The sequence below is a fragment of the Solea senegalensis genome, linkage group LG3 (assembly GCF_019176455.1).
Source record: "Solea senegalensis isolate Sse05_10M linkage group LG3, IFAPA_SoseM_1, whole genome shotgun sequence".
Classification (NCBI taxonomy): Eukaryota; Metazoa; Chordata; class Actinopteri; order Pleuronectiformes; family Soleidae; genus Solea; species Solea senegalensis.
This window is the reverse complement of record NC_058023.1, coordinates 4,010,885-4,036,908: the sequence shown is the minus strand read 5'-3', so window position 1 is coordinate 4,036,908 and position 26,024 is coordinate 4,010,885. Positions and strand designations below refer to the sequence as shown.

The following is a 26,024-nucleotide window of genomic DNA, read 5'->3' as shown; positions in this document are numbered from 1 at the left end:
GATCAGTAATGGGCAGAGAATAACACCTAGAGAAGGGTACTTGCAGGGGGTGGCAGGGAGACGTCCCTGTCCACTGTCCTGGTATGCTAAAGGCCATTGTAGTTTCCTGACGCCCTTTGAAAATGGAGGGTTGTGCGAAGGAGTATTCTGTTTGCTGCAGTCTACAGTCTCACCATTAGATGTCACTAATTCTCACACAATGGTTGTGTCAAATATTTCAACTGGTATGTCAAATTTGTTAACATTATTCAGCGTTGAGATCTTACCGATGTCACGGAGGTTGTTTCAAAAACGAAGGCGTGTGCTCGTCTGGAGTTCTACGTCTTTTCTGCAAGTTCTACTACAACCTGAGCAACTTCAGCCATGATTAATGTTTAAAACAAATAGCTACTCCTCCTCTCTGTTAGCTTTACGATAAATGCTTATTGCACAAAAATGATCAGGCACTGTGGGATTGGTGTAAATATACAATTGTATATATATACAATACAATATATATACAATACAGCGGTATGTATTGTATATATATACAATACATACGTGGCTGTATTGTATATATATTGTATTGTGTATATATTTTTTAAATTATTGTCTTTAATTTATTTATTTGTACTTTTTGGTGGGAAATTTGGTCAAAACAATGTGTAAGTGTGTGTTAATTGTTCGCGTCGCGCCCGCGCATGCGTGCGTGTGCGCGTCATTTGCTCTCCGTTTAACCTCGGAACAGCGTCTCAACGCTAGTGTCTCTCTCTCTCTGTCGCCCCCTGCTCCCTCCTCTTCCTCCTCTCTCTCTCTCTCTCTCTCCCTCTCCCTCTCTCTCTCTACCTGATTCAGTTCCGCTCGGACGCTTTCGCGTACATGACCGCGTCTCTCTCTCTCTCCGCTCGGCGAGCAGCACCGGACAGACCCACGCGCCGCCGCCGCCGCTGCTGCCGCCGCTGACCTCCGCGACGCTGCCGCCTCACGAGCCTCCCAGGCCGGTGTTACAAGAGCGGGAGACACCGACCTCCACCGGGAGGAGGAGAAGAAGAAGGAGGAGGAGGAGGAGGAAGGTAAATATTATCTATGATTTGATCACAACATGAAGAGAGAGACACTGATAGAGAGGGAGATGTGCCAGACAGACAGACAGACAGACATGTGCAGGAGTTAAATTTATTATTGATTATTATCAATCATTATTCTTTGCGTAAAGAGCTAGAGAGAGAGAGAGAGACGGGATGAATGATCGAGCTCCGCTGGATCAGACGCCTGTTGTTCAAAATAAAAGCAACACAAACATTACATTAAACAGTACAAACACACGCATACATATAGGTATATATAGGTATATATGCATGTGTACTGCGCTTGTGTGTGTTTCAGTTTGGCAGACAGGTCCATTTCAATAGCGTGTCCACGTCGCGCGCGCGCACACACGTGAGCCCACGCACACACACAACAGAGGTTACATATATACACAAATACATAATGCAATTTACATGTGTACATATTTATGTCACTTCAATCTATTTTAGGTTACAATATTTAGCATATGTGTATCATCCTCTTCATCATTGCCACCACCACCATAATCATCATCATCACCATTGTCATGGTTACACTGTGTTGCCTAAATCAGGGATTCCCAAAGTCTGGGTCGGGACCCACATATGGGTCAATGGTGATTTTTTTTAATTTTTTTTAGATATTATGTTTTAAATAATAGTCATACATGTAAGTTTTGCGTACATTTATTTGAAATGATGTGTTCAAAATGACATGAGGTGTTGGCTGGTATAGCTCTAAAGTATGCTCTCGTCACAATTTATATTGTGATTAGAACCTCCAGCTAGATTAAAATTATTCTGGGATCCCCCTTCAAGTATTTCCCCGTTGAATAATCTGTCTACAGATTGTTAGATTGGGATGTAATCCATGAATAGTTTACGTTTACGAAAGGAAAAATTGAAGGTTTGTAAATCTTAATTTTTTATATGAATGAAACTCCCCGGCAGTCGTAGACCCCTGTAGGAGAACCGTTGTTATGTAAAATATCGTACTAAGGCACGTATTTGCACGCAGTTTTCCGCGTCCATGGCTGTGGCTTCATTTTGCCATCTAATGTGGTGGCTCTCCAATTTTCAGCCGAGATTATGTTCTGACTGGTCTGACTGATATCTACGAACCGTCCACGCTACTCTGGACACGACTACTGTCCCCAAAAAGTCTTTTCATTTTGTCTTGAAAACTCTGCCGCAGACATGGACACGTTTGAAGACAAACAACAGTCATTTGCAGTTGATTCCCAATCAGCTCTTCTGGACTACGAGTGGTCAACAGAAATCTCTGTTGACACCTACTTTCATTTTCAGTTTCCTATCGTTGTCAGTTCTTCCACTTTTTTTAATAAATTGTTAGTAAACCCGGGTGCGCGACATGGTCGAAACAAGGGCCTTTCTGCATAGAGTTTGCATGTTCTCCCTGTGTATGCTTGGGTTTTCTTTGGGTTCTCCACGGTCCAAAATTATGCAATTGACCGCAGGTGTGAGTGTGAATGGTTGTTTGTCTCTATGTGGCCCTGCGATGGACTGGCAACCTGTGTACCCTGCCTTTTTGCCCTATGTCAGCTGGGATTGGCTCCAGCTCCCCCTTGTGACCCTCAGGTGGAAGACAAAGTCACATGAGGGCAAAGTCAGCGCTCCCTTGCAGACTGTCATGGACCCCCAATTTGAGAATGGTCTGCTCTGCATCACAATGGATCTGTTTAAAATCTGAGCTGTTGATGCCAAAGCCTTTTCCTAGAATTCAAGAAGAATTAAAGGATGACCGAGAACAGAGAGAAAGATTAAGAGTAGAAGAGTTGAAGGACAGTTGATAGAGAATGTTTTGAACTTCGATGAAGGAGCTGCCAATCCTGCCAACCTTAAAAACTCTAGCATGCTTTTCTCTCCTAATCAATAATTAATTCCTTCATCTTTTTCAGAGTTGGCCCTGGATTGGAAAACAAGGACGAGTGTGGCGTCCTGGAACCAGCTGTCCCGTTCGTCATTCCCTCCTCTGCTCCGTCGAGGCTTCAAGTCTTGCCAAGTTTCCTCTCGTTCCTCCCCTTTCATCCCTTCTTCCTCCTCCTCCTCTGCAGCTGCCAAACTTTCCATCCATCTCCACACCTTCTCACGCCCTCTTCTTTCGCTACACCTTCGCCTTTTGACCGAACATGGCGTCCAAACTGAACCCCAACGTCCTGTATGTGGCGGAGCCGGGCGAATCACTGGGGTCGCCCCAAGCAGACACAGACAGGACTCACATCGTAAGTACCATGAACATTTACAAGCTAAAAATGTCCAGATCCCCAGTATTCTGTCTAGGTGTTCCACAGTGTCTTGAAACACTATGTTTTTGTTTAAATCCTCCTCACGTTCAGGGAGTCATCGATAAAGTTGTATGAAAAACACAAAAATATGTTGCATATTAAGAACAAAATGTTGGGGCATCCCAGCGGATGTGTGGGAATGGGGCTTGTAACTGGAGGATGGCTCGATCAAATCCCTACCCTTGAGCAAAGTACCCAATCCCCGTTGCCCAACCAGCCTCCTAGTGCCAGTCCCTAGCCTGGTAAATTGGAGGGTTGCCTCAGGAAAGGTATCCGGTGTAAGAAAATCAAATTTGTGGATCTTCTGCTGTGGTGACTCCTAGAGACGTGCTAATGGTAATCTTACAGCTTTAAAATGGTCAGTTCTCTAATTAGCTGCACATAATTTAGCATCAGTGCTACTTCTATCATACTTTAAAACTGTTTTATGTTGTAGTTATTTCTTAATGATCCAACTATTGCCATATACAAACTAATACAACCAACATGAAATTGACGTTTTAGAGCTTGACCAAGAAACACATAACGATACCTTATGTCCGTGCCTTTATTTTTCCATTACTGGTGTTTTTTCGTAGTAATATCTCAGACTTTTTTATTTTGTTTCTCAGAGTGGAGAAGCTGGAGAAGAGTCGTCGGACAGCGACGGTGAACAAGAGGAAACGTCGCACAAACTGATCCGCAAAGTGTCGACCTCGGGACAAATCAGGGCCAAGGTAGGAGCAGACGTGAGGGTGGAGGAGAATATATGTGTGTGTTTGGACATGGAATAGTAGCTTCTGTGCGTTTTTTGTTGGATTTAACAGTTTTGAGAGGTTCGGGAATACCACTGAATGTTGACAGGTTTGTCACTTAGGCCACAACATCTTATTTCACAGAGGGTGGAGTTCTGTGATCAAACCAGCAAACTAGGGACGACTACGATTTTTAGTTTTATGGATACCCGTTTAACCAATTTACCACAGTCATGGAATTTTCCACAACGGCTACTCGGGAAAATTTCGATTAGAACATTTGGGTTAGGGTTGTTGCCTTTTAACCAACTAGCTAATTTTTGGCTTAACTGAGGGTGTGTCGGAACTTACTTAAAGTGCTTCGCTGTCAACAGCACATCTTTCACTCTTTTTTTTCCCTGTGACTTCATCTTATTATCAACTTGTCTGAAGTCAGCTGACTTCCTGCTCGGGCCTGGTCCACTTCCTGCCTGCGTCAGGTTCTTCCCTGAACTTCACCATGAAGATGAGTCATGTTCATATCTCTGATATTCAATCGGATTCAATGACACAGTAATATTGTATCTCTGGTGGCTACTTGTTGGGTTTTACTGTAAGTTATTGATGTGTGAGATTAGCCTCTTACTGGAACACACACACACATACACACAAAACCGACTCATTAGTTATTGATGAGCTTCACAATCAGAAAAGCATTCATTGGAAAAAGAAACACACCAATGATATGGTTCTTCATTCATGTATGTACCATTTAAAATAATTATCTATTATTGTCATTGACTGTTGGCCATAAAACACGCTTGGATCAATAGGAAACATGGGATACCTGTTGTCATGGCGACTGCATGCCATAATATCTTGCTTGTTCCTGGAGTAGATAATGGTATTGGATATCAGTCTGGTATTGATTGGATAAGCTCTTCAGTTCGGACGAACAGCACCATAACGTGGTGTTTTGAGATGTGGTGGTTGTGCCCATATATGGACATGTGGGGAAATTGTTGGTTGAAACTGAGGTTGTCTTTGCTACAACCTCAGAGAATTATTGGTAAAAACCATGATCATAGAGCATGGGAATATTTACTTTCTTATTTACTGTTCAATGGGAAAAGATCGGACTTAAGTATGACCTCAATTTTACTGTTGTTATGTCATCAAGGAGCTACCTTCCCACTGGTCGACAGTAGCCAGTGCTTGTGGTAGTTGTGCATCTTCGACGGTCAAAGTTTATAGTGCGCTGATTAGTTCTTTGTCAGTATGGGTGATTAGATTGTGTGTACCTTCAGTCGTGCTACCTAGATAAAGTTAGTCAGGATTATCTTCACTGACAATGATGGCCTGATGGGATTAATGTTTGTTCTTCCAACAGTCAGACTTTGAGAAGCACCAAAGAGGAGGATATCAAGCTATTAGACAAGAATATATAAACTTGTATGTTCAAATGCTGTGGTGGGGGAGCCATCAATAATAGAAAGGACTATGGCTGCAACAATTAGTCCATTATTTGATAAGTAAATTGTTTTTTTTTTGAAATAATAAAATTAAGTTCTCAGTATTTTCAGCTTCTTAAATGTGAATATTTACTGGTTTCTTTGCTCCATACAAAGTAGAAATCACCAAATCTCAATCATTTTGGTTTGTGGACAAAATTCCCAAAAGCGATTTTGAAGAAATGTCGCCAGAGAAAGCTTGTTCTTGGATTTGTTTTTGGCTCAACGATGGTCAAGCTTTGCTATCCATTTGTGGAAGACGGTCACATCTTGGTCGTCTAGATTGTCCTAGACGACAGCAGTGGACGACTTCACAATCAATTTCAAAATGGCGACCACACAGGTGGGATTTTCTGTTATGGAAACAGAAGTTGGATGAGTAAGGGGAATTGGGCAACAGTTCAAAGTCACATTTGGCGGCTTCTGGCACCGTCTTTTGTCCATTGATTGGTTGGTGTTATTATTCTTGGAGGTGCTACCAAGATGTCTACCAAGTTTCTCAGAAGGTTGTGAGGACCAGTGTAAGCCCTTTGTAGTGAAGACAATGAGTGAAGGTTTGGACATTTTGGCTCGTCCTAACCTTCCTCAAGTTTGGGACTTGGTTGTAGGGTTGGGCCTAGAGTAAGTGTCCTCTCCAAAAAAAACACATGTTTGTTTGTTCACTGCTCAACATCCGAGCATCCCCCCCCCGCCTGTTCGCCCTCTGTCACGCCTCACCTCATTTTGTCCCCTGCCTGTTACCGTACTTGTTAGAGAGTCGGTGTGTTGCCGCACTTGTTAAGGAGGTGCTAATTCTTATCAACTGTGACATGACATCCCCGACACCACTGATTAATTCAGCTCCTCAGTCGAGAGTCGCTAAATAATTGTACAGATGCGGCCGGTGTCAATCCTCAAAGGCCTGACATGTCATTGCTGGGGAGATTTTCAACGTTGTAATTAAATATCTGAACTGTTTTTGATAATGTGGCCCCAGAGGAACAAGTGGGAGAGATTTTATTTTCAAATATTATGGGCATTTTGCTTTTTGTGATTTACGACTTCTGGTTCACAGGTTAATGAAAGCTCATCCGCTCTCTGCCAGGTGTGTGTTTGATCGACCACTGCTCTGCTCTGTAAAAGCTGGTGTTTTACAGTCTGCACTGTAATCAAAGTGAATGTCACTGCAGAGATTTGCTAATTATCTGACGCCGTAAAACTCAGCCCGTAGTTTCTACTAGACTAGACCGGTGGAAATTGATTTGCTGAGTGGGTGCATGTGTGTTTTGTTGTTTCGACATCTCTTTGAAACTTTTTTATTCTACCAAAGACTTGTACTAACTTGTTTGTCTGTTGAAAGAACTCAACCAAACTACTTCTGTAGGGAATGAAACACATTTATGCCTTTGTTGTATATGAAAAAAAGAAGTTCTGATGTTCTCTTAGGGGCCTAGGTGCTACCACCTTGAAATGCAAAATATGCGTTGTTCAAATATTGCATTTTTCTGACATTTTACGGACCAAACAAGTACTCGATTTATCAAGAACTTGAGTCTACTTAAAAATATAGAAAGTGCATTAAAATGAAACAGATTCTTCACCTTCAAACAATTCTGTCATTTTCAGTCAGAACGTCCAACACTAGCATACACGATGTGTCAGCACTTTTACTCTGGTAATGGACCTCAATGCTGCAAGATAAATGGTGCCGAGATATATATATACATATATACATATGTATATATGTATATATATATGTATATATATATTCACCATAACCCAGAACAGACGTAAAGGATGTGGCGACAAGCTTCTTTATGGTCTCGAAAACAGACAAGACCCAGTTTCACTTTCAGTCTTTACACCAACAGCTTAATGTGAGATGGAAAGGAAAGAGATTTATCAAGCAAGAAACCTAAATATTTGCATTGCGATACAGGTTCAATCTGTGAACCTTGAAAAGTGGTGATCGTCAGCAGGTTCTGGGGCTTTAATTTTGACTTTGAATTTTAAAACAACAAATGATTGCCCCCAAAGATTTTAAATTCCTTTAAAGATAATTGAAAAGCCTGTACTTCACTATTATTGATGCAAATGTAACAATATAAATTGGGTTAATTATAGTTTTAGGTTTAATTTTAACCTTGAGCCTTTGCATATTCAATGGTGAAGTGTGGTGATGCTAAACTTGATTTAAAAAAAATACAGAAGCAGACATTGCAACAGTTCAGTGGCTTTGGTTTAAAAACGTAAGCACTCGTACAGGATTAGTTTTACCTGCGGTCATTTTTCCGGACCTTTTTACCTCAGGTAAAAGTCGCCGTAGTCTTTACTGACATTGTCCAGTAATGATTACTGACTTAGTTTTATGTAAAACTAATACTGTCAGAATAGGGCTTTAGAATGTGCAATTTTCAACTACAAAATAAAACCCAACTTATTTAAGATGAACACTGTTTAAATATCTAATTATAGCTCAAGATATCTAGATTTCTTTAATACATTAAAATGTTTTATTAGACCAGGCTGTTGCTGTTATCGCGTTACTGTTCAGACACAATGTCGGACTAATGTTTTCAATTTAACTGATGTTTGTGCATCTAAATTATGCACTAATATTATCAAAATTAGAAGCTGGATATAAAATGATGGAGTACCATATTAGTCTTTACTGTAATGGTAAAGACCTGACAATAATGGTTTGGAATTATCATTATTAAGTATACAAGAGTGTAATGTCTGAATAGTAGTAAGTGGTGGGTCCTCATTAGGATGGAAGTGCACGTCTCCGTGTGCTTTTGACTGCCATCACCATAAATCCAGAGTGCATACTTTAGCTCTACATGTAGCAGCCTGTCAATAGCACACATTAAATCCAGATATATGACGTTTTACTACAGTGGAGCACCGTGCAATTCACAGCCTCGGTATAGGCAATTAATAGAGTGATGCACCTGATAGTTTTATATACTTTTTATTCCCAAAATAACAGCTCAAAAAGCTGTGAATACATGGAAATAATCTGTTGGTTTTGAAAGATTTAAACACAGTATAATAAAAAGCCTAATGTGATGTTTGCTGATTCACTGTTTGATTAGCTTACGGCTTACATGCTAGCAAGCTGGGGAAACGTGCTAGTGCTAGCTTGAGAAATCCTTCCATTTCACCCATAATTGGACCATAACGTTGAGTTTTTCAGACTGCAATTTAATTCAAGAAGGAGTTATTTAATTGTGGGAGGAAACTGTAGCTTTCCAATTAATGAGCTATTGTTTTTGCTAAGTCATTGTTAGCATGCTACTTTGGAGTGACTGAGTTTTCATGGATATCAGTAATCTGACTATTCACTATTTATTAAATACATTTTTTTCCCCAATAGCTTCCATGTCATGTGACCCGCTAACTTTAAACCCATGCCAAATTGTATTGCATTTTGGGTTTTTCTTTTACATTTGTTTACAATATTCATAATAAAGAAAGGTAATTCTGTTTTTTGAGCTGCATAACTCGGTCGTACTTTTGACTCTAGGGAGAAATTATTAGTTTTAGGTGGTGATGCATAGCTGGAGTCAGAATGTAAATTTATTCCAACTTTTATACTTTTCCTTTTATTGGAATTAGGGCTGCAACTAAGTTGTTTTAGTCTTAGTCTGTTGAGTACTTGCTTGGTCCTTAAAGTGTCAGAAAAAAGTTCCGCGATACCAATAATATCGCGATATGATTCTGTGATAATCAAAATATTGCCAGACAATCATTTAGCGACACATCACGATATATATATATATATATATATATATAACTGAAGAAACAAAAAAACGTTAATGTGAAAAGTTAAAATTCCAGGATTTCTCTATTTATTCACAACATAGAGAACAAAGTGCATTAAAGTCTATGTATTGAACGTGGATGGGGCATCTCTTAACGTAGCTTCCTCCACCCACCCTATGGTTCAGGTAACTTCCACCCACGTTCCCATAATTCCTTTGAGCAGCGCCAGCACAAGGAGACATGGAGTCGTGGCGCCCGGTGAGTGAAACTGGCAGGGACTGTTTACTTTAGAGCGCCTTAATTGGTTAATTAAAATACAGATATTTGCCCTCGTGTCATGCCGTATTGCACGAGGAAGGACGACGATATATCACCAAATTAACCCCTGATTTTTGGCTCCCCCAAACTTCTCAAATTCTAACAGGTGACGAGTGTGAGAATAATAAATGATATCAAATCTCCAAGTTGTGTTTGCACTTGTGTTCTCAGAGTGACGCCTGTGATCTGATCTTGTCTTTGACTTTTGTATTTGTCTCTGAAGTGCCACACAGCAAACAGCTGTTCCTCTCATTATATTTGTCTCCTGTGAGGCGGAAAGTGCTGCACATTTCCTTTCTCTCGCACTCTCTAACATTCTGCTTCTCCAAACACCTCTTCCCCGTTTGATTATCCATATTCTCATTCACTCTCCCCCCCGCCCCGAAGTCTCGGGAGAGTTCTCCCTTCCAGATTATGATGTAAAAGAACGAATAATGCAAAATATAATTGAACACCAGCAACCTTTTCTTCTCACATCTGACCCATTTTTATATATATGTCAATCTTATCATTTTACTTCCTCACTCTTTTGCTTTATATTATTTTTACTGTAATTATTATTATTATTGTTTGCTTTGGTGTAATTTTTGAATGTGAGGAAATCGATAAGTGTTAGATTTTCTCTTCCTCACAAGCGAATGCCCGCTCTTCTAAAATAGTAGCATCACTTGAGATTATATAAGCAGTCGTATTTCTGGCTCTGCGAGTGGTGACCAACAAGTTAATGCTTGCTTTTTTTTATTTATTTATTTTTTATTTTTAAATTGGGTTTCCTACACAGTGCTTTGAAATCATATGCACTATATTTGTATTTTTTTTTTCCCTCTCGCATCTCAGTCCTGGTACAGAAATCTGTGTGGGTGTTCACTGCAGTGGTGATGAGGACGAGTTATAGTGTGTGTGTGTGTGGGACAGTAAACAGAGATGGCTTGAGGAGAGTGTGTGGGATGGCCAGTGTTTTGTGTGTGTGTGTGTGCACTTTGATTTATGCCCTTGGCTTGATGTGATACAGCTGCAATAGTGTGTGGGTCAATACTGAGGGAGAGAGAGAGATGGAGGAAGTGATGGAAAGAGAGAGAGAGAAAGAGAGAATATAACTAAAAGGAAGAGAGAGAAAGAGAGGAGGAGGAGGAGGATGGATGGAGGGGAAAGTGGGAAGTCGCTGTGATTCACTGGTTCACTCTCGGGAAGAGCCGTCGCTGACACAAACGTGCAGTTTGTAGTTCCTTTAAGGCCACGGTTCTCAAACTGTGGTACGTGTGTGTACCACCGGCGGTGAGTTAGAAATTTTAATCTGCGTCAAAATATCATTTATGATGAATTATTGTCTTGATCTATTATACACATCCTATTTTACGGGAACAAATATAACAAAAATAATACAAACGTCACCTTCTCTCTCTATACCAGTGTGTCAAGTATAATTATGTGAGGAAGAGGATGATGATGATCTTATTGGGAAAATACATTTGCCCACTTTTTCAGCATTTTTCAAAATCCGGCAGTGGGCGGAGCTTTAACCTCAAAAGAGCTTAAGGTTAAGTTCCCCTCAGTGGTGCTTTTTTTCAAAGTTACTGAATTTGGATTCACTGTGTTATAGATTTTATACGAAGGGAGAGCACAGTGGTTCTCAAAGACTGGGTCCCAGGGGAAGATTTTTGGGTTACAGAGTTTTCTCAACCTGTAAATTAAGATCGAATGCGGTTTTGATCAATTTACCAAACATCTCTTGGAAATAATTCAAAACAATGTTAACTATTAAAGAGATGGCTGGAAATTATACACAAATTTGCTCTTATCATGATTTATATTGTCACGACAGCTTTCCATTTTTAAAAAGTGGGTCCAGGGTCATTTGGGTCATCATATTTATGATTTTTTTTTTTTTTATGAAATAATGACAATATTACAAAATAAACAGTAATCAAACTGAAATACCATCATGTGAAAGCGGCGTTTAGAAAACATAAAAACGACTCATCCACTGATCATCAAATCAAATATAAATTGGCGTCAGCTCAGCGTGGTGACTTCATCTCGGTCTTTCCGATGACTCAGCCTTTACATTAAAACAGTGACACTGCAAAAAAAAAAAAGAAAAGAAAAAGGAAAGGTCTATTAATTAAAGGTGTTTGCTGGCAGCTGCTGTGGCTTTGGCAGGTGAGTCGAGCTTTTGGAAAGTGGCGGACGCAGACAGAAAACGACTGACGCAGGATTTTATTCATCACATTTCACCAAAAATGAAGATTAAAAATGATAACTGGCTGTATTTTCATTGATTACTGTTCCAGGCTTTTATTTGACCTTAAGCTCCTCTCACATTCAGGGAAAGTCAAAGGCCCTTAAATAACCTCGTAAAAAAATAGAATTGTGACATTTTTGAGGTGGAAAATAAGTCTTAAAAACTTCAGAAATCCTCTTAGAGTGTAAGATTTTTCTAGGAATTGAAAGTAACTGCAGTTGAACATGTCATTTACTGAAAATGTCTTCCTTTATCCGATATATATATATATATATATATATATATATAAATATGGTAATTATTTTTGCAGAATTTTAAAATAGAAAAGAGGAATAAGAAATATTAAGAAAGACAGGGAAGCTTTTGTTTACCCCCTCGCTTCACTTCCCCTGTTTTATCTTTTGTGTTCATTCTCATTTCACTTCCTCTCTTTCATCGCTGCCACCTGTTTGTGCTTCATCTGGTCCTCCCTTCATCTCGTCCTCCTCTCTGACCTCCGCTCCCCATCAGCCCGTCCATCTGTCCTCTCTTTTCATCACGTCCCCGCCTTCATGTGTCTCCGACTGTTGCTCGTATTCCTCTTCTTTCCAGCCCTCATTTCTGCATCTGAAAATATTCCGTCATTTTCATTGGTTTCCTGTGACATTGTCATTTTTTAATTATATACTGTAACTCTTTGACCTGTTATACATGACAAATTTTTGCTCTCAGAAAAGCTGCTCAGTCACGAAAACTTAGAAAAATCCACATTGGTCTGAACAAAAAAGCTTAAAATATCACTTTATGGAAAGTGTGTGTGCTAATGAAGTTGTGTGTCAGTCAGGAACAGCTGTGTGCGTTTGTGTTGTCGCTAATGAGCGAGTGCATTCTATTCTTGACAGGTGTGCGCTTGTTTGTGTGTAAAAGCGTGAACGTGCTAATGTGTGTTATCAATTAGCGTGCGTTTGTGTGTGTGTGACAACATAAGGTTTTGTTGTGTTGTTGTTGACGCTTTTTTCATCGGACGAGGAAATTTCCCGGATTATTTTTTTGCGCCCAGACCTCCAAGGTTAGCCGTCGCTCCGAGGTTTGTCCCAGAGCGACACAATCTGATAATTCCGTGTCGCCACTGCTGATATTTACCAATTTTAGTGCTAATTTAAAATTAGCCAAGAAGTCGGACTGAACATGTGGTGAATCGAGGAAACAAAATGTACTAAATGTCGATGTTTTACCGTCACGGAATTCAGACATTAGTGAATAAGAATAGATTGAAGGTCACTGTGACCTCACAAAACCTTATTCCTTCCAAATCCTCTCAGATTAAACTCAAACGTTCCCTTCGATTTTAGGATGAATTGATTAGAATTTGCTGTGAAAACTTTTTTTTTTTTCAACCTTGTGAATGTCGTGTCTTAAAAATACTTCAAGGAAGTCCTTTCAAATTTGGTACAAATGTTCACCTGGAATGGAAGACGAACTGAATACAGTTTGGTGTTCAAAGGTCACTGTGGCCTCATACTTTTAGGCTGGGGTTGACCTCGGGGTCAGGTCAAATATTAGTCACACTCGTACCACTAAGCACAAACAAATTATCTTTTTAAAAACAAGCTATAAACTATCACTTACATCTGTTCCCGACATGTGGCACACACATTCGCTTGGATTGTGGATTGTATTGGATTTCAGTGGTCAAAGTTTGAGTGTGACCTCACCAACTCTTTGCCTTGTTATTCTAAAAAAATCCTTTCAAATTGGCACAAAAAGGTTCACTTTTGGACTCAAGCAAGACCTGATCAGACTTTGGTGATCAATGTTCACGAACCCTTTTTTTCCTTATCCTGAAAAGACTGTTTAATAAATCCTTTCAAATTTGGCACAAACGTTCACTCAGACTCGAGAATGACCTGATTAGACCTTAGGAGTCGAAGGACACTGTGACCTTGTGATTCAAGAGAGTTCTTTCAACTTTGGTACGAATGCTTATGTGGAGTCACAGATGAAGGCAAGGTCACATCAGCCTCTGAAAGACATTGGTTTTTGTGAGGGGGGGGGTTTTTTGTCTCAATGTGGGAAAAAAAAATTGTTCAGACTGAAAGTGTCGTTGACAGTGATTAGAATATTAGTGATTTTGAGCTTTGCCAGGAAAAAAAGAAACGACAGCTAAACGTGCAAGAAACTGAAATCACTCTCCTGACTGAAGCCGACGTGTGTGTGTGTGTCAATGAGACACTGAGGCCACAACATTTCCTGTGACACCGTTCTGCTGTTATCACCTTACACTGTCAGAGGTTTTCGGCCTTTAAAACAGGACAACGAGCACGGGGGGACTCATATTTCTCTCTTTTCTCTTATTTTTTTTATATTCCTGTTGTTTTTACGCATCTGTGCACATCTTATTTCTTTTTAACCCTTCCAGCTCTTCGTCGCTCTGTCGCTCTGTGTCCAAAAATAGACTCACTCTGAGGTTTTGTCAGTCCCTCTCACTTGAACAAACCCCTTTAACAGGAAGTAACAGACTCACACACAGATTCAAGCATCTTTCTTGTGCAGTCGTGCTATTTCTGTGAAATCGGATTCATTTTATGGCTCGCGTTATTCTTCGTGAGTGCAGCGTGTGTGTGTGTGTGTGACTTGAAGTACCACATGAAGAGTGGCTGTCAACAAACATCTGTTAGTGACACTTCTTTTAAAGACTTGACCGTGTCTATTTATATCTTTGTGAGGTCCAAAAAAAACCGTGCTAATCTATCGTCATGGCAGACATTTTGTCTGGTCCTCACAACATTAAAGGTCTTAGACCTGGTTTTAGGGTTAGTGTTTGGGTTAAGGATCGGCACTTGTGCTGAGCTGATACTTAAATGTGACATCGACAGACTGCAGGTCACTGATTGGCCCGAGAGTTTCGTCACTGGAAGAGTCGTGTGCGCGACGTCCGACGCAAGAATCAAAGCGGACAATGGACTTAAAAAATCCCCTGAAAACTTGCAGAAGGCAGAACCTCATTGGTTAAGTTTAGGACTAGGATTAAAGTTGTGGTTAGGTTAAGTTAAGGGCTAATAATTAACTGGTTAGGGTTAGGGTTAGTGAAGAGGCTTTGGGTAGGCTGTCCAAATGAATGGAAATCAATGCAGAGTCTTTAAATGACAAAGACTAAACATGACAACATGGGGTTAGGTGTCTTGCCCAAGGACACATCGGCATGTGGACTTGCAGAGCCAGGAATCAAACCCTAAACCGTCCAGTTGAGGACTCGATCCAACACTGAGCCCCACAGCAGGCGCCCCGGCTGTCAACATCCACCTGACTGGTTGCACGTGTGTTTTGTTGTCAGAGGTCAAAGAGGTCGGCGCGCAACATTGTGAGGTTTGATTGGTCAGGTGTTGTTGGGGAAACGGTCACAGAAGGTCGCGGGAGGTCGTGGTTTTAGCGAGTCTGACTGGAAACGGAGTGGATGTTAAAAACAGACAGAGACGCCGAGCGTCAGTGTGACTGTGCTGGAAGGATGTGGCTTCGACTGAAACACTGCACTTTTTATTTTTGTACTCCACACGTGTGTGTGTGTGTGTGTGTGTGTGTGTGTGTGTGGTTTCTAACTGACAGATTCTGTTAATATGTTAATATGATGGCTGGATGAATGAATGAATGAATGAAAATGATGGAGGATGGATGGTTAATATGGTGAATGAATTCCTGAACAAATCGATGTTAAATGAATGGACGGATGAAAAGATGAATTGGATGGTTAATCTTATGAATGGATGAATGGTTCATCGACTGTTGCCTGAGTTTCACCCCCAGTCTTTTTGTGCTTTTTCTTCGTCAAACCGGAAAATTAAAAACAGCCACATGAACTTGTCTTCTGTACTTCCTGTTTCTATCATGGTACTTCCTGTTTTCATCGTTTACTTCCTGCTTGCTGTAGCCTTTAATCTACGGCATGTGAATGGGTGAACGTAGCCTCCTTGTTGTCTTTGCTGCAGCTGAAGAGACGCGGTGTTTTGTTGATTCTCTGTCACTTTTACTTTAATCGCTGAAGCTTCTATTTTTGCATTCAGGTGACCTTTTGACCTCCACAGTCCAGCAGTGCTTCAGTGTCCTTTTTTTTTAAACTGAGCACTTAGCTTAGTTAATCGTGCAGATGCTTCTGTCTCCTCTTACTCGGGCCAAGAACACAGAGAGATGTGGACAAGACAATTTGTAATCACATTAGGAAGAAACCCTTGCTCCCTCAATCCCTCACTCCCTCATTCCCTCACTCACTCACTCACTCACTCTCTCTCTCGGCCCGCGACGTCGCACGAGCCACACCAATTTCTCTCCATCTCCATCTCGCTCCCTGACTCGGCCTTTTGTCTCCGGCTGCCTCTGCGTCTGCCGCTCTCTCTCTTTTGCTGAGTCATGGAGCTTAAACACCGAGAGCCAGACGGTGAATCATATCAGAGTTCGAGGTGTTGGCATCTCATCAGAAAGACAACAAACGCGCAAAAACCATGTTTCTTTATTGTGTTCACGGCTTTTCAATCTGGGTAATGAAGCCGCCGCGCACACACACACCCTCTAACACACACACATCCAAAGTTCTGAATTTTACCAGTAAAGAAACTGATGTTTGCAAGAGAGAAGCCACTTCCTCTGAAACTTAGAGCAGAGATCTCTCTCACACACACACACATGATCCGATCAGATGTCAGTGTGAGGAGGGAGGACTCACTGGTGTGTGTGTGTTCTTGTTCATACACCTTTGTGAGGACCAAACGACATATAAACTACAGGAAGTGAGGAAGTCGTAGGGTTAAGGATGAATTAGTTAAGGTTGAGGTATCCCAATGAGGCAGAGGAGCCTAATTTTTGAGCAACTGGTTAAGTTTATAGGATTTAGGTTTTAATTGTGGTTAAGGTTAGGGATAAGACTTTTTTTTTTTAGTCGGTGTAAATTAATGGACGCCAAAGCGGAGTCCTAAGAAGACAAGCCGTACAAACCTGGGTGTGTTTGTTCTTCTACATACATCTTTGTGACGACCAAAACCACAGGAAGTGAGGACATGTTGGCGAGTCCTCACGTTCTCTCACATCTTAAATGGGCTGTTAATGGTTTAAGACTTGGCTTTAGTGTTAAGGTTAAATCAGTGTTTATGACCCATAAAAAGGTCCTTAAGAGGTAACAAATGAAAGTACGCACACATTTTATATCTGAGTGAAGACGCATCATTGACATAATGTGGTTATGGTTAAAGTTAGTGATAAGACACTTTTCTTAGTCTGAGTAAATGAATGGACGTCAGTGCAGAGTCCTGAGAAGAATAGCCGCATCAAAACTGGGATGTTTGTGAAACTAGAGATGTGTTTGTTGAGTGTAATGGAGGGAGGAGGCTGGTTAGAGTAGACGCCTTTGTATTTAAAGTAGGTGTGTGTGTGTGTGTGTGTGTGTGTTTTCACTAACTGGATTATCTGATGCAAGCTTTGTTTTCAACACCAAACATAAGACGTGTCCTACATACAGTGCGTCCTATGTTTTGCGTGCGTGTGAAATAGTACTCGCTTACCTCTGCTGGTATTAAAGCTGCAGTGTGTGACTTTCAACTGTAACAACAACCTAAACAAATGTCTGTTACATTCAACAACTGCTAACTGGGTTCAAACACTGCTGGTTGAGTCCATCAGCTCCACATGACTCTCTCTCTCTGTGTTTCTCAGTGTAGCGGTGTTTAGATCTCGTGTCGCCCGGTGACATTCCCGCACATCCTGCGCACAGGAAGTGATTTGTTTCTTGTCCAGATAGATGGAGGCGACAGCAACATGGAGCGAGTACAACTGAAAACTAGGGATGGGAATCTGTATTGGTCAGTATCGGTCCGATACTGGTCAGTGTTTTGAGATTTTCTCTCTGGGAGGCGTTTTCGAAAAATACCATTTCAGGTCCCCTAAAACGCCGTCTCCATGTGGACGGAATGACTCTCCGACAAAAAAATATGCATATTCACCTCAACCCATTTCTGTGTGGACGGGCCCTCAGTGAGTCGGCCGCTAAAGTGTGGATCAACTGGCGAGTTGTGTTTAGTTAATGCTAGTGTTGGGCAATAATTAGTTAAGTGCTAGTTTGTGGTTTCTGCGTTCCATTTACATCAGAACTTGGATGTCGGAAGCTGGAAGTGCTGAAAGTGATTTCACCTCCGAGTTCATGGCTTTCCCCTGGCTGTTTGTTATCAATTCCATTGTAAGTCGCTTTGGATAAAAGCGTCTGCTAAATGACATGTAATGTAAAGTAGTAGCTACGTTAGCCATTGTTAGCAATACCATTCGGTGCACACAAACCGCGTAGCAACACGGTTTGTCTACGGATCAAGGTTAAATAGTACTACATGTACGACTGAAACAAATACGACAGAAGTGCTATCAATGTTAAAAGTAGCAGTCTTTGTATAGAGGCGGCCTTTTTAGAATCCTAATTTGGGGTATGCTGAAGTTGAAGTTGCTCCAAGTGTCCGACTTCTGATTGCAAATGGAACGCAGCATGAGGCTGTGATTAGGTTGCTAAGACAACATTATACAAAGTCCTACCAAGAATAGCTGTGTTTAAGCCTGTGTATGCAAATAAGCGTACAAACATGTAAATGCAAACACTTGTTATTAAACAGAACGGCTATTTATACATATGAGTGACACTGATCATATGTGAACTGCATATATGTGTGGGCGTATTAATAATTTACATACAAAAACATGTAAATAATGTGATTTTACTGTAGGTGAGTGTGTTTGAATCAGTTTCCTCATCTTGGTTCTTGAAATCCTTGAAAGTTTGTGAATTAAAAAAAAAGTTTTTGTAAATAGACATGGGTCATTGAAAGTGCTTGAATTTTGTGCAAGAAACAATTTAAATTGATATTAAGGAAAATGTCTCCCTTGTTTGTTACGACGCCCATCCACTGTTTCATCCGCCCTGCATTGCTTGACGGGTTAGTGTTACGCACGTAGACTAGGACTACGCAGAACAAACGTCGAGTCCCAATTACTAGCGGTGTCCACTGTCAACAATGAGCGAGTAACGTTACACAAGAGAGGACAAATGGCATGATGCCTGGAAAATGCAAATTCCAAGATCTCTGGCCCTCTTCCGTTCCGTTGTCTTCCGCTTATCCGGATCCGGGTCATGGGGGCAGCAGCCTTAGCAGGAAAGCCCAGACCGTCCTCTCCCAACCACTTCTGCCAGTGATGTCAAGGTGTTCCCAGGCCAGCCGAGAGATATAATCCTGGGTCGGCCTCCCAGACTTCTGCCAGAAGGACATGCCTGCAACAATTCCCCAGGGAGGCGTCTCGGAGGCATCCTAACTTGATGCCCGAACCACCTCAACTGGCATGTCTTGGGTTGGCCTCCCGCAAGGACATGCCTAGAACATCTTTCCAGGGAGGCGTCCAGGGGGCATCAAGATGCCTGAATCACCTCAACTGGGTCTTCTCGACACGGAGAAGCAGTGGTTCTACTCTGAGGCGCTGGCTGTCCAAGCTCCTCATCCTATATCTCTTGGGCCTGTATTCACGATCTTGTTTTTTGTGTCATTAACCAAAACTCCGACTGTTGGTGAGGGTTGGAACATAGATCAACTGGTGAATCGAGAGCCTTGCCTTCCAGTTTAGCTCTCTCTTTACCAACAACAGACTGCTCCATCCTGTCTCACCAAAGAGAATTACAAAGACTGATTTTGACCAAGATCTCAAGGACAATCACTTCAGTTCAGATGCAGAGCTTGCTGTAAATCAATAAAAGTGGATGCCATTGGCGAAGAGGCGCTTACAGGTTGCCCTCTCATGGGTGCTTGAATTTGAGGGAATTGGTCCTGGAAAGTCCTTGAATTTGATGTCAACCAAGCACGGTCTGGGTGTATTTGAACAGGTGTGAATTTTGCCGAAACACCACATGCTGTTGTTGCCGTGTTGTAGATGAATGAGTGAGTGCACGAGTGCACGCGATAAGATCATGGCATGGTTCACCACGTGTGGGTCTCTCTGCAGCTGTGTGAGTGTGTGTGTTTGCAGGTGTGTGTTTGCCGGTGTGTGTGTGTGTGTGTGTTTGCAGGATTCCCTTCAATCTGACAGACGGAGAACTGAGAGTCGTCTGCAAACACACACACACACACACCACTAACCACTCTGCAAACTCCTTTGTAGAAAGTCTATTTCTGTCGTTCCGTGTCTATGTTTGAGAAGCCGAGTCTATTCTAGAAACAGACGATTACTGTATTTGGTGAATCCCAAACTGTTCTCTCGCTTTGTTTATGCCCCAACTTCCTTTTCTTTCTACTTCAGTTGTTCTTCTTTTTGTCTGTTCCTCCTTTTGACTCTTAGCTTTTTCACCTTTTCATGTTTTTCGTCTCCTTTTGTTCCCTCTTCTTGCTTCGTTTTTGGTCTTTCTGTATTCTCTTATTCTGGCTTTCTTTACCTCTTTTCGTCTATGTGTGTGTGTGTGTGTGTGTGTGTGTGTGTGTGTAGTGTCTATTGCCTGTCAGATTAACACAAACTTGTTTTCACATTAACATACAGGGACACATTGAGCAAGTATAGTATCACATTAACACACACAGATAATGTTCTCACACGGGAACCATCTTGACCACACCTCTCTCCCTCTCTCTCTCTCTCTCTCTCTCCCCCTCTCCATCTGCTCATTTTATTTATATATATATTTATTATTTAATAGACCATCTTCTTTTCTTCTCTCATTTGTCAAATCTTTGGCGACGTGTCACGGTGGCGAGGAAAACGGTCAAGTGGCGAATTGTTCTCTTAGATTTAGGTAAATGTGGGTCACGTTTTAATGATGTAAATACTTATTATTGTTATTTTTTACAGCACCAAACCCTCCAACCTGTCTAAAACGCTGGTAATTTTGTTTGCAATGATCATTTTTCCAACCGTGGATAACTGAATTTTAAACAATTGCCAGAAATTCTAGACCTACAAGTAAAAAATATACTTAAACAGTTCAATTGTATCATCTTTAATTGAACTACACCTCCAATTTCTCTAACCTTAAAAAAATTCAAATCGCAAAATTTTGAAAAAAATATATACTTAAAGCAATTTTATTTAACATTAAAAATCTTACAGTCTTTAATATGCCAATTAAATAAGTTACACCTCAAATCCAACATTAAATTTTTTGGAAATCGCAGAATTTTGGAAATATCACACCTGAAGTCGTGTGAACATCATTGATTGGAAAATGATACCCGTTTAGCAGCTTTGTTGAACTCCACCTTTCCAGTGGGTAACTTTATACACAAACAGTTTGTAGAAATTCATTTTTGTGACTTAAAAATACAATATAAGGACAATTTTTGTATGGTTTTTATGTGACATTTTAATCATAAATGATTAAAATTGCACTTTGATCATTCCATATTGTATAAAGATGCAAATATTTGTTAAAAATCTGTATAAATTCAACACAACAATCTACTTCCTCATTGTTAAATAACTGAAAAGTAGTTAAAAAAAAGAAACAGTTTAAAGGGAATTTCTTAGAAATAAATGAAATAAAGTAGGGCTGAAAAATTAAGCAATTTTTTTTCAAAATCTCAGTACAGCCTACTGCAATTTTCAAACCGCAGGAGGTGCAATATTTGTAAAAGGCTTTATTTTAGATGAATGATTGTCTTGGTAAATTCACGTCTTATTCTACAGACTAAAGAGAATGTCTTTGTTTCTCACAGATCTGCACAGATATCTCCACAGTCACAATCATTTTAAACATGTTTTTCCAGTGAATATCAGAATAATCCTATTCATATGAAAATGACTGTTCCTTCTGATATCGCAATTCGAATAAATCGAATAAAAAAACTATCAGCTTTTTTTCCCTGCTTTGTTTTTCATGCTTTTGCTACAAAAATGTGTTTCCACTTCACATGACGCTGGAAACATGAAACACTGAAAAGACACAGAGACCATCCTCGTTAATATACAGCGGCCGCCCACACACACACACACACACACACTCCACATATATGAAAACTACACACATGAGGTAATCCTTCACTCTCTCCACCTCCACCAGATCCCTCGACTCTGGAGCCTTAAAACAAAACAACGTGGATGTAAGAAAGGACAGAAGGAGGTCAGAAATGAAATATTCATGTTGAGAAACGTGGACGCCATCATTGATCCATGGATCTGAGCGCACGCACTTCAACGCACGCAAACGCGCCGGGCCTTTGTGGTTGTTTTGTGCCCGTGTGTGGGAAAAACCCCGAGCGCAGACGCTGCCGTCGGTTCTGTTTTTCCAGAGGAATTTCTCACTCGCACACCACAAGAATTCAGACATGTTCAGAACAAGACAAGCAGATAAAACGAAAGTAGCCACACACACAGTCACAGTCCATTTTTAGAGCGTCCTCTGGGACGTGGAGTCTAAATATAGAAGGTCACTTTGTTAAACAAATACAGCATCAGTGCGTTGGAAGATTGTCAAGACCATGAGTCCACGTGTTTCCGTCAGCGTGTTTATGTGTGTTGATTTATTCTCCCGTGGACGCCGCATGCCAGTTTTGTATAAACGCTTGAAGCGGAAAGGGGGAAAGTAGTGGAGGCAGAGATGGAAAAGGTGGGCGAGAGAGTGAGTGAGTGAGGGAGGGAGGGAGTGAAGTGGTGAAACGGAGAGATGGAGAGGTGTAGGAGGACGTGACGACCAGGAGAGGAGCCCTCTTTAATAGCACACTGCCACACTTTTACATGAGGCAATCATGGCCAGGCCGCTTGTGCAAGTCCCTACAGTTTAGTATTTCAACACTTTTGGTTGCTTTTTCAAGCCTGTTGTCAAAGTTCACTGTTTCATAATTACTCTGTCTTGCTGTTTTTTATTTGTCTCAAGGTTTTTTTAAACCTTAGTAAATCGCTGTGGGAATAATACACAACTCCTTATATGGACATGATGGGGGGGCGTGTTTAAATGTCACATGTTCAGACTTTACCAAATGCATTTTCATGTCTTATGTCTTCATGTGTTGGGTTAGGGTTCGTTACGATACATTTTATATAGCATATTTAAAGAAAACAAAAAAAACAGGAGTAGCGATAATTGTCCAAAGGTTTTTGTTCATAAAACAAGCCAAAAAACCAAGAACAAAATAAATCCGACTGAAAACATTTTGAGTACTTTTCGCTCAGTTGTGTTTCTATTGTTAGCTCTCAGATTGCCTAAAGCAGACATGACTAATCACGACCCTCGGTCAGGTTTTGTACGGCCTGCAGGTTTGGTTTTATAATGTGGCCCAGGTGGCCCAGGAGAGACTGGGACAGAAAATTGGCCTCAATCACTTGTCATGAGTCCTGGATTTGAAACCCATCCACCCTTGTGGTGTTGTCAGTCGCCCAAACAAGACACGGCAAGAATCTGTGACGCTGTGATTGATAATCCCACATGATGACCATCTTGAAAGACAAAAATATCCTGAGATCGTGACCCCCGGAGTGTCGAGTACCCTGAAGCAATTTGTGTTTCTCGCAAGACCTTCTGACTCTGAGGATGCCGGGTTGGCCGCCGGGTTGGCCGCCGGGTTGGCCGCCGGGTTGGCCGCCGGGTTGGCCGCCGGGTTGGCCGCCGGGTTGGCCCCTGGGTTGATCTTGCAAGGCTGGTTTTCCCTTAAGGGACAGTAGGGGTCAGTGGAGACATTCCCCAAATCTCCCCTGCAACAAGACATTTAACCATCACAGTGACTCTGCAGCTCTTAAATCGGGGTAAAAACACAGCATAGTTCCACTGGAGGCTCATTTAAGTGCCAACAGGCATGTTGATATTGAGAGAAGGTTTGTTAATGACTATGAAAAACCAGGTCCTAAAGCCACTGGTGCCATGTTTCATTCACTGTTATCATTTGGGAACATTATCTAGATATTTATAGCAACTGCAATTATTTTGATTGTTCAGTTAACTGACCAATTATGGCACACAGACAAAAGCATTTAAACCGAGCTCTGCGGGGAAATGATGTCCCTTTTTTACTGGAAAAACCTGCTCCTTAAAATTACGATCAATAGGTGCAAGTTCACCTGCCTCTGATTTCATGTTGCATCCAAAACACACCCATGATTGAATAAAACAGGGTAGTTTAATCTTTTTTGAAGCATATGCCTGAGGCAGTGGCCTTTTTTTTCACAGTTAAACCAGCACTTGGACACGCCCTGGATGTGGTTGTGTCGTAAAACCATGTGATTAAATCCTCAAAATAGAGTCGCATTGTTCTTTCTTTGTTGCTAACTTTAGCTTTTAGTCCAATTTTAGACTAAATCTTCATTTTCTCACATCATCGATTCATATTTTGGTCCAGAAATTGTCAGGAAACGGTTAAAATGTCTGTCAGGTTTTTTTTTTCAAACTTCAAAAAATGATGATGTCAAGTGTCAAATATATACATTTTATTGTCATGTTTTGTTATCTTTGTGGTTTGCAACATTGTTTTTTCCTGCAGAACAGAATTTCAACTAGTCTATTTATCTTGTATTTTAAATATATATACATATACATATGTGTGTGTGTGTACATATACAGTATATACACTTACACCTACACACACACACACACACGCATCCACAAGAAGTAATCTTTGGAGATGAAAATATTCCTGATAAAATTCTGATAAAAGAAATAAAGTCTCAGCTTTGATCATTATCACACCTACAGTACAAAGTTCAACAAATTGAGCCTTTAATCCTCATCCACTATGTCAAACCGTTCAAACCACCAGACTGTGCAGGATGATTTTTTTGTGCAGATTATTATGGTCTAGACAGGAGTAGAATCTGTTCCATCCATCACATTAAAAAAAAAAACAACAAAAAAAAAAAACAACAACCCCGCAGAGACAGAGGAGAGAGGCTCTAAAATCACCGATCATTTTGTTTTTAGTGTAACTAATCCTTTAAGTCAGACATAAACTATTGATAAACAGTGAAGTTGGTCTAAAGTTGGACAGGTCACAAAACAAAAAGGACCAGTTAAACTCAATCGAGAGCTTTTACCATATGAACCCTCATATGAACGGGTAAACAAAATAATAACAGAAACAAGCCCCAAAAATAACCATGAACTTAAAAATCGATGTTTAATGTGCATACAGTGTAATTTTGGTTGTATCACTGTTGTATAACATTCAATTGGTGTACCTAATAAACTGCCTTCTCTTGAATTAATTAAATCACCAATACAATTAAAGGAATTTTATTCAAAATTGAAATCTCACATTTTTAAATTTTCAATTGAAATGAATTATGGCTCCAATTTTTCTTGAAGACTTGAAGGTTATACTATTTTATTTACAATCTTAAATTGACTATTTAAATGACTTTGATAGAATAGCTGCTCCAATTTCTCAAATTTCTTTTTCATCTTAAAATTTTAGTAAATTTAAGGTCTCAAGGTAAAATATTCAACTTAAATCAATTTTATTTAACAGTCAAATTATAAAGTCGTTAATAAGCCAATGACATTACTTTAACTTTGAGTTACTGCTCCAATTTCTCCAATTGTAAAATTTTCAAATGTTAACATTTAAAAAACTTTACACCTGAAGATAAAATATATACTTTGAGTCATTTTATCTAAAATTGAAATCATACAGTCTTGATTTTTATTGTCATTATACAGTGTACAAGGGCATTCTATTCTAATGTAATGACTTTAACTTTAAACTTTAAATTGTGGATATTTTGCATCTGAAGGTAAAGTATATAATGAAGACAATTTTATCTAATATGCAATATATGCAATTTTATTGACCATTCAAATCATTCAAATCATTCTTAGGTAAAGTTATTCAGCATTCAAATCATACATTCTTTAATTAGCCAATGAAATTACTTAATACATTTTAAAATTTGGGGCATTTTAGACCTGAAGATAAAATAATACAGTTAAATTAGTTTTATTTAACATTCAAATCATGTTTGGGATGCAAAGCAGAAGAAAAAAAAGAGGCCAGGATGATGGATGGAGGACGGAAGACATTTTGTAGCTCAATCAAAACAGACTGTGGACACAGTAGGTGGTGAAAATAGGGTTAAAAGAGGAGATGAAGAAAGCAGAGGAGTGTAAAATAAAACAAAGGGAAGAGGAGGTATTGATCTGTGCAGTAAACAGACAGTCCGGCTTAAAAGGAGAAACGGAG

The 26,024-nt window shown here is 40.3% G+C and overlaps 1 protein-coding gene across 2 annotated transcripts in view; it reads left to right on the top strand.

Moving 5' to 3' along the window:
• Positions 1–800: 800 nt before the first annotated feature.
• The window catches only part of si:dkey-172j4.3 (diacylglycerol kinase eta), a 53,777-nt gene continuing 28,553 nt past the window's right edge, over positions 801–26,024 (top strand). For both annotated transcript variants that reach the window (XM_044020638.1, XM_044020636.1), the window contains exons 1-3: positions 801–1,052; positions 2,966–3,289; positions 3,964–4,068. In XM_044020638.1, coding sequence (XP_043876573.1) covers positions 3,197–3,289; positions 3,964–4,068 — 198 coding nt within the window. In that variant the 5' untranslated portion in view covers positions 801–1,052; positions 2,966–3,196. The remainder of the gene's footprint in view (positions 1,053–2,965; positions 3,290–3,963; positions 4,069–26,024) is intronic.